This window comes from Brassica oleracea, chromosome C4 (genome assembly GCF_000695525.1).
Source record: "Brassica oleracea var. oleracea cultivar TO1000 chromosome C4, BOL, whole genome shotgun sequence".
NCBI classification, from domain to species: domain Eukaryota; kingdom Viridiplantae; phylum Streptophyta; class Magnoliopsida; order Brassicales; family Brassicaceae; genus Brassica; species Brassica oleracea.
This window is the reverse complement of record NC_027751.1, coordinates 18130216-18139646: the sequence shown is the minus strand read 5'-3', so window position 1 is coordinate 18139646 and position 9431 is coordinate 18130216. Positions and strand designations below refer to the sequence as shown.

Below are 9431 nucleotides of genomic sequence, written 5' to 3'. Positions count from 1 at the left end.
ATCGGAGGATAACAGTTTCTAAAATTTTAATAGTTTAAAAAGGGTTTACGTAATTTTTACAATTGTCATTCAAAATGGAAAACATGTTATTTACATGATACACAATAGCAGAACTAAACATGCAGTATTTAGATATATGTCTACTTGGTTTTCGCATTCTTCAATTCCATTCCAGTTAAAATAATTTCAGATTACACATGTGCATTAATAAGAATTTTAAATTCTGTTCAGTCTTCTTCTTCTTATACGTCTCTTCACTCTTCTTTTTCTACACTCCACCTCCATCAACATTTTCAACTACAACAACTCAAGTATTTCAACTACAACAACTCAAGTATTTCTAACATGGACTCCTTGTCTTGGATATTCACCTTTATAGATCGGATATGTATTGGTTCTTATTGGATCGAATATATTTAGGTCGGTTGTTTCGAATCCATATCTTTCTTTTTAGTTCGGATTCTTCTGTGTAGAAAATTTTTGGACCGATCTAAATACTCAAAATTTTCAATTCAATTTCAAATTGAGTATTTTCAAGTCGATTTTAATGAACTCTCAGATCTGGATAAAATGCTCAAGCCTACTGACTTACGTTCCTTAACGAATAACTTTCATGTTACTCTTTGACTAATTATCCTTCCTACATTGTCTTTTGTAGTTTGTTTTCTAAGGCATATCAGGAGAATACTTGCTGAAATTTCACATTATATTTGCTTTAGCGGAGCTTATGGAAATTTGACCACAAAACTACTGGTGTCAAAATATACACTAAGATTAGTGGATGTTCAATACAAAAATCTCTCCACCTCAACCAACAATTGGTTAGAGAGATGCTTATAAACTATTCACTAAAGGCAAAGACACCTCTCAAGACTCGTTACTACACCCGTACAATTTCGCTCTTCTTGATAAACAAAAGCCGTTGTTTCCAACCAAATAAGCAGCTTCAAATGAGCACTAAACCAGACTCCAATTTTCCGGTTCATTTGATCTTATTGTGAAGCTTGTTCGTGTGTGTTCTAATATTCATACACTTATAAGCTACCTTTCCTTACTCTGTCTGCTCTACTTGATCTCCACAAACCTAACTTCTCTATGGCAATTCGCAAAACCTAAATGAGACCTTGACATGTTAAAAAGACTAAGAGCAAAACTTCATCTAGATACCCCAAGGAGGACAGAAGCAGAAGAATACTAGGTAGCATAACTGATAAGCTCTCATGCAAAATAACCTGCCTCGGCAATGCGAACATTATCTAGTGAACCACATACCCATCTCATTCCAGTACTAACCGGCAAAGACCAAATCAAAAGAACCCAGTTGCTGTCTTTACACAAGCTCTTTTTCTAAATACTAGGTTCACTTACATTTTGGCCTTTCCCCCAAAGGGGGGTGTTTAAGCTATAAAGCAGGAGACCGTGAATCTAAGCTCATTTTCTAATGCCGGGAAAATAAAAACGAGTGTTTCAACTCTGGTTACTAAATGCTCTTCTTGCTCATATCAATATAATCGTAACTCACACCCGAATAGTCCGTTATTATTAAGTCGAGAAGCAAGAGAATGCAACGATACATTGAAAAGCAAGAAACAATACCAAATCATACAAAACCAAAACACACAAACTTTCGGTGGAATTCTCGTTTTCATTGACAAGGATTTTATTGGAAACCAACAGAAAACTAGCAATTCATAAACCTGATCATCGATCCAACCATAGTCCCTGAAACAAACAAAACAATATCAACCGTTGTTCTATAAAGATTGACACCAAACCAAGAAGAGAAGATAGCTCGTACCTTATCGAATTAAGTGGATGGAGCAAGAAGTGGGCGAATCAAGTTAGGAACATGAGCCTGGTGATCCTCAAGACGACCCTTAACACTGTCTCCATCCCAGCGAACAAGTGTTGGCACTCCAGTTACCTTGAATCGAGGATCGACTCTCCACGGATGCACCGGGTTCCTCCACGTCGGCCTATCTCCGGCGTAAGCCCGAATAACATTCACTTCCTCCGCTGATTCCTCTAGAGTCTTGTAAATCACAGGCTCAGCTCTAACGCAATCTGATTATAATCAATAAAAGAAAAAAGAGATGAAATCGATCGGGTAAGGTTGATGAGAATTGGATGAAATTAAAAAAAAAAAATGGAAAACCCTAACGGACCAGGACACCAGCTGCGGTTGGTGGTGGGATCATTGTTGGCGACGAAGAGGATAAAATTGATTTTGTTACGGTTTGATTCGTCAGATTTCAATTCTTCCAACACCGTCTCCAAGGTTGAGGGATCTGCGTCCAACTTCTTCAGTGTCATTTTTTTTTGTTCTCCCTTTTTCTCTACAACACGTAAGATTTCGATTTCTTTACTAATTTTCGTTGGACTGCTCTCCTTAAACTGAGGCCTGTGTTTGATTTTTCAACTATAGTGGGCATTCCACGCTTTATTAATCATTTACGGCATACCCACACCTACCTATGGGTATCGGTTCGTTCCCTAAAAGTTATCATTTGTGTGGGATATTGGTTCTTTTTTCATTTTTAACTTCTTAGATCTAATCTCTAAAACAAATCTCCAAAATAGCACATTTCTAAGTTTATATCACAAAAATAGTACTCAAAAACTAAATTGACCAAAATAGCACATTTCTAAGTTTATCTTTTGAAGATTTTAATTTTTTTATTTTTCAAAATTTGAAATCTTATCCCCAAAACCTCATTTCTCAACTCTAAACCCTAAACCCTAAACTCTAAACCCTAAACCCTAAATCTTAAACCCCACCCTTTAACTCTAAACCCTAAGTTTGTGACTTTTGATAAAACATTAAGTGCTATTTTTGTGACTTTTGACCTTGAGTGCTAGTTTGGGAACAAAAACTTGATTTAGTGCTATTTTTGTCTTTTTCTCAATCTCTAATGTAAAACTTTATTGTTACTTCTAAAATAGAGTAATTTCGTAATAAAATTTATTTTATTTAAATAAAAAATAAAAATATTATAGTACAAATTTATTTTTACTCCATTATAAAATGTAAAATAATATGGAATTGGAATATTTCTTAATCCAAACTTCATTTTAAAGTAAAAAGTAAAATAGGATCAGAGGCGGATAATGGTGCCACAGTGAGCTAATTATTAGGGATAAATGTCCCACATCAGATATTGGAAGGGATCCTTAGTAATATATAAGATGGATGGATCATTCCCCTTATAAGCAATTGGTTTTAGGTTGAAAGTCCATCTAGCTTAACATGGTATCAGAGTCCGATCCATGAAGTCCAACCCGATCTACATCGATCTGGCCTAAAGTTGGCCCATCGATCCTTGCCCGAGCATTTTGAGATTGACGCTCAAAGAGCCATCATCTCGAGGAGGCGTATTAAGGATAAATGTCCCACATCGGATATTGGAAGAGATCCTTAGTAATATATAAGATGGATTAGCCACTCCACTTATAACCAATTGGTTTTAGGTTGTAAGCACATCTAGCTTAACACTAATTCCCTCAATTCAGTTCATAATTAGTTAGGGTTAGCTCGGCATTACTCATTTATTATATGAGTTTCAATATGTTAAATCGAACTCAAATCATATAGATCATGAGTTCAATGAGTTAACTCGTGATCCAATATAAAAAAATAAAAAATAATTATAAAATGAAAAATTAGAAGAATTTCTTTAATATAATTCAAAATTAAATATTCAAAAATTCAAAACATTAATATTAAATACTAATTAAACCTAACACCTAAAAATCAAATAATTTTGTTTTACATTTAAATTTTAAAGATTTATATGATATGAAAGGGTTATAAATATTTTTTACAGTATATATATCAAACACTTTTTGTTCTACATTTTAATTATGAAAGATACATATTATTAATATAGAGACTATCTTTTTGCATAAGAAAATGGAAATTATCATACATATATATATACATATATATTAAATAAAAAATGTCAAATCTCATGAGGTAATTCATGTTCATTAAAGATTTTTCATATAACTGTGATCTAAAACTAAGCTCGGTCATTAAACTCAATTATTAAATAAGCATAAAATTGAACTCGTGTTCGTGAAAAACTGAACTGAGCTGAGCTGAACCAACTCATGAGTTATAAGTCATTTTGATATCCCTAGAGGCAGGCCTACTTGTAAGATAGGGGTGTCACTTAGCCCATGTTAAATGTTAAATATTAAATTTGTAAGCATAAAACAATGAGTTACTCTGGCTGTTTTAGTTAATGTTATGTTTGACAGCCATTAACCTATGTTCAAGTCCCCATTACGTTTATTTCTTTATTTTTTTGTAATAGTTTTCTTATTACTATTTTCTTCTAAATGATTAATTTTAATTTAATAATTCAAAATATTTTGACCTCCTAAAAATAAATTTCAGGTCTGTCATTGAGTAGGATTGAAGATGTTCTAAAACTATCACATGGATGATGTGGATATTTCGTATATCTCGTTTATCTGTATCAGAATAAAAACTTTATGATCAATATTCACTAAATTATTAAACATGATAAACTAATAAATTTTCTCAGTTTTAAGTTGATCTGTTCAAAATATGACACCAAGTGATAAGATAATAATTTCTTACAAAATTTAATATATATGATCCTACTAATATATAAATTAATAATAATATATATATACATCTTATATAAGTACAAACAAAATATTTTTTATTTTATTTTATATTCACAATTGAATTATCTTACAATCTATAAAATATTTCATACATACCAAATAATATAATAAAACAATATAAATGTATAATTTTTAATTAGTATATAGGGTAAAATCAATTTTCTTACTTCATGAGAAAATATATTCTAAAATAAAAATCTAAAAAAATATAAATTAATAAATATTATAGTTTCAATATTATAGTTTCAATATTATTATATTATAGAGTTTTTACTGTATTTGCAAAAAATGGATCTGATTACTGTATATCTTCTATCTATTAAAATAAAGTCACTATTTTTTTCTATTTTTGACATGTCTTTGTAGGACCATTTACTTAGGGGCGTTTTTCAAAACCAACCCATTTTTTAAAGTTAAATTAAAAACTAATTTTTTTTTGTCATTACTATTCATCAATGAATTTTCCATACTATCCTTATGTTTTTGAATTTTTTACAAAATTGCCATTATAATTAAATTTTTTATTAATTTCGTAACTAACAAAAAAAACCAAATACATCATAATCATTTCTTCTTATTTACAATAATGTCATCATCATCAATTTTTCCAACCACCATGCACCATCATTTTTGAGCTCTTAAAGCTCTAGAATTCAATTTTCAACCATTTTTTTTCTCATTCTAAACCAATAAATCTTCATTTCCTCTACATTTCCATCTAAAAATCTCTCATAGCTTTCATTTTCATAATCACAAACTTCATATTTTTGAGTTTCTTCATCAGTGAATCGTCAAAAATGTTTTTTCTCATATTTGGAGTTTGGACGGTTGGAAAGGTTGGAAATGAGCTTTATACCGGAAAAATGTAACTATTTACATGGTTTTCGTCATTTTCATATCTGTGTTGCGATAGTAGACTATTTTGTACGACTACGCCTAGGGGTGGACACTTTACCCGATATCCGAAGCCGCACCCGAACCCGATCCGAAAAACCCGAACCAAAATCCGAACCGAAGTAGCAAAATATCCGGACGGATATTGAATTAGGAGAGATTGGATATCCAAACCCGAACAGGTAATATCCGAACCCGAATGAATATCCAAAGATAACGAACATATGTATAATTAACCATATATTTCTAGTTTACATCTCTCATTTTATATAAAATATTTATATTGATACTACACATACTTTAAGTTCATATGATATACATAGAATTACGGAGAAAATGATTTGCTACTCACTTAAAATGCATGTCAAACTTTTTATTTCGAGAATTAACAAAAAGTTACATCCAAAATTTAAAAACAATAAACAATTTAATGTCTTTTTTAGTTTCAAAATGTTATGCCCAAATCTATTAACCATCCAATATATTAAAAATAAAAAAAATAGTTAAGTGAAAGTTATATTTTTAAATACAAGAAATTTGAGAAATGAAAATTTTAATTTTTTTTTCAAAATCTAAATATCTGAACCTGATCCGAAATAACCGAACCCAACCCGAAGTACAGAAATACCCGAACGGGTTCTATACCTCTATACTGAAATACCCGAAAATCCAAAATACCCAACCCGAACCCGAACGGGTACCCGAATGCTCACCCCTATCTACGCCTATGTGTAAACTTATGATGCAGTCTACTTGTCAACGCACAAGTCAGTTTTGCAATTGACCAAAAAAAGATTTTGTGGTAACGCAGACTTCCCACGCAGTCTACGTCTTTACCTTTGACAACAAAAACAAAAATTTAGGTAGACTTACTAAAACGTCTACGTAAAAGAGGTTAGTTTTGCATTTGACCAAATTTTTGACTTTTCAAAATAGACTTCACCGGATGCCTACAAAATGTAGACTGTCCGAGAAGTCTACAAAAGTTCAGTTTTGCATTTAACCAAAACTTTGACTTTGTTGAATATGTTTGTTTTGTTTTTGACTAAAAAATTGAAAAATTACTCAAAAATTTATTAAATTATAGACTTCATATGCAGTGTTCTAATCTTAGAAAAAAAATGTAGACTGCGTGTAAAGTCTACTTTTTTATTTTAGTCAAATGCAAAACTAATCCGTCGGATTTGAAAGAGAAGTCTTCACACTTGTAGACGTTCATTTCAATATACTCGTTGAAAGTCAAACATGGTCAATTGCAAAACTAACCTCTTTCAAAAGAATTCACACATGCAGACTGAATATGAAGTGTACTTTTGAAAGTTAAATTCTAGGTGAATTCTGGTCAATAGAAAAAACTAACATTTTTAAAGTGTAGACTAAAAAGGAAGTTTACTTTTTACGAAATCACAACTTTTTTTTTTCAAATATAAAAAATAACTCGTAAAATTTGTAATTGCAAAAACTAACCCAAAGAGTAGACCTATTTGACATTCCACATTAGTAAACTGAAAAAAACGTCTACATCTCCTTAGACTGAATATGTAGTCTATATAGAAAAATATATTAAAAGTGAATTTCTGTATTATTCATTAAGTTTTTTCTAGATTTTTTTGTTTGACAATGTGTTAAATAATCCTAATGGGTTTGAGTAATTTTGAAAAAAAAATCTTTTATAATTATGAAAGTATTATACATTTGATCTGACTATTTGTTAGCTAATAATTATTAGACGTTTTTGTTACACCAACAACACATCATTCTGATACAAAATCAGAATACAAAATAGTTTACTCAAATCTTTTTGTGCTTTTCTGATTAAGTAAAACAAGACAACTCAGTTTTTCATCAAAAACAAACTCTACTGTTTAGAAGACGATATAAAGACAACGCTACTGCTGATCTCCCAGTGACTCGGTTACTTGTACTGATATCAACATGATCATCTGTTACATACACGATTCTATTTGACCCATGAGCTGTTAACACCATGGAAATTTTTGAGAGAACCATTAGTTCAGCCATCATACTGAAACCAAAGAGACAAATCCTTATAGAGTAAGATGACTGCAGAGTTTACCTGCAGTTTTCATGAATTGGGAGACATGCTTCATGAGTATTGGTTGTGAGACAATCCTTTTGACTCTGTTCGGTTACTCTATATTCAAACTTTCCAACATCACAAAAAGGACACGGAGTTAAACCCATGCCATACTCCATGTTCTTTGGCTGTAACAATCACAAAATTAAAACGATGAAAAGAATTTACTTTTTTGTTCCTAACATCGATGAACCCATTATCTTTGATTCTCTTAAAGTAATCCTTAACATGTTCAATTAGCATAAACTCTAGATTTAATTATTGACAGACAGAGACTTTATGTGAATCAAACATGTGAATTAGTTTGCATAAGAAGTCACCTTCACAGTCAATAGAAATCTGAAACACTTCTGACCAAAATGTATAAAGAAACCAACTGAGATACAATCACTAAGAAACCAGAGTCCAGACACAACAAAATAGCAATAGATCGAGACAATGGATACACTTACAATGTTGTCCTCAGCTGGTTTGGGGCAGTTATTCATCAATGTCCAAGCCTGAACGTACCTGCAAACAGAAATGTACAAGGCACATTCATTAATAAAATCATATTAGACGAACCAAGGAGCAAAAGACAGTAGAAAACCATAGAATAGAAGGTACTTAATCATGTTATACGGAGAAGAAGTTTTTACAGTTTTGGAAAATGTGGTTCAGCTGCTCTATTCACTCAGGACACTTCAAGCTCATGGACACGACCCCTCCCCCCGTCGCACCGCGTCTTCGTTTCCTCCATAATCAATACAATAAATCAGAAATGAAACTGAATCTCATAAAGAGGGTAACAGACTTACCTTTGAATCCAACTCAATCTCATCCCTCGAGTTCTAACACACGGAAGAACTCCATGGAAGTCGAAGTTAAGCTCTGTCTCCTCACCGCCGCTGCTCATCTCCGGCTCACCACTGTCCTCACTCCCGATACTCTTTCTGAAAGGTAATTGGACAAGAGGTGCTTACATTGGATTGTAAGGAAATACCCGAGCAAATAGACAGAGAGAGATAAAGAAAGAGATATTACGACAGGAGGAGAGGAACGGTAGTGACGAGGTGGACGGAGACGAGGTGGAGATGGCTGAGAGATGAACAAGAACGGTGGTGATGGTGATTCGGAGAGGACGGCGAGTGGGAGAAGAAGGAAGAGAGACTCGATAGAGAGAAAGCCGCAACGGCGCTAGGTTTTCTGTTTTTACCAAATTTCACAAAATAAAATGTATTTATATGTTGGGTACTACATCCGGTTAGGTTAATATTTTATGGTTTAATTTTGGTTAAGTTAAATTATTTTGGTTAAAATATGGTTAGGTTAAAATATTTTCGGTTTGGTTGCCATATTTATATGTCTAATTGTTGTAATTAGAAGATTGAAGACTGAATAGTTCTGTGTTTTATTAATCATAACATGAGTTCCTTTATATAAGGATTACAAGTCATAGAAAAAGGAAAGTATCCAAAAACCTAAACCAACTACGATTAGGAAAACTACTAATACATAATAATGGAAAGATAACAATTACAAGGAAAATGAAATAGAGTTTCCTTTTCTCCAAAGCATAAGCCGCTTCTCTCTCTATCTCCTAAGGTCACGGCCGCCTCTCTCTCTCTCTCTAGGGTTGAGCCGGCCCTCTCTCTAAGTGTATAGACCGGTTATGGACCGGGCCGGTTATGGACATCCATCAATTGATTTATAACACTCCCCCTTGGATGCCATAACCATTCAGGGATTGTAATACGCTTAATGTTGCCTCATTAAAACCTTATCATGAAAAACCCAGTGGGAC

The 9431-nt window shown here is 32.6% G+C and overlaps 1 protein-coding gene across 1 annotated transcript; it reads right to left on the bottom strand.

The window, feature by feature from the left end:
- Positions 1 to 1477: 1477 nt before the first annotated feature.
- Positions 1478 to 2447, bottom strand: LOC106337528 (thioredoxin-like protein Clot). Its single transcript, XM_013776631.1, has 3 exons — positions 2166 to 2447; positions 1799 to 2064; positions 1478 to 1722 (listed from the first exon to the last, which is right to left on the bottom strand). Exons 1-2 carry the CDS (start codon positions 2311 to 2313, stop codon positions 1808 to 1810), a joined length of 405 nt encoding a protein of 134 aa, XP_013632085.1. The 5' UTR covers positions 2314 to 2447; the 3' UTR covers positions 1478 to 1722; positions 1799 to 1807.
- Positions 2448 to 9431: the final 6984 nt, after the last annotated feature.

Coding starts and splice junctions, on each gene's coding strand:
- LOC106337528 (XM_013776631.1), bottom strand. CDS start 2,313: ATGACACTGAAGAAGTTGGACGCAGATCCCTCAACCTTGGAGACGGTG. Junction 2,065..2,165: donor CAACCGCAGCTGGTGTCCTG/GTCCGTTAGGGT, acceptor GATTATAATCAG/ATTGCGTTAGAGCTGAGCCT.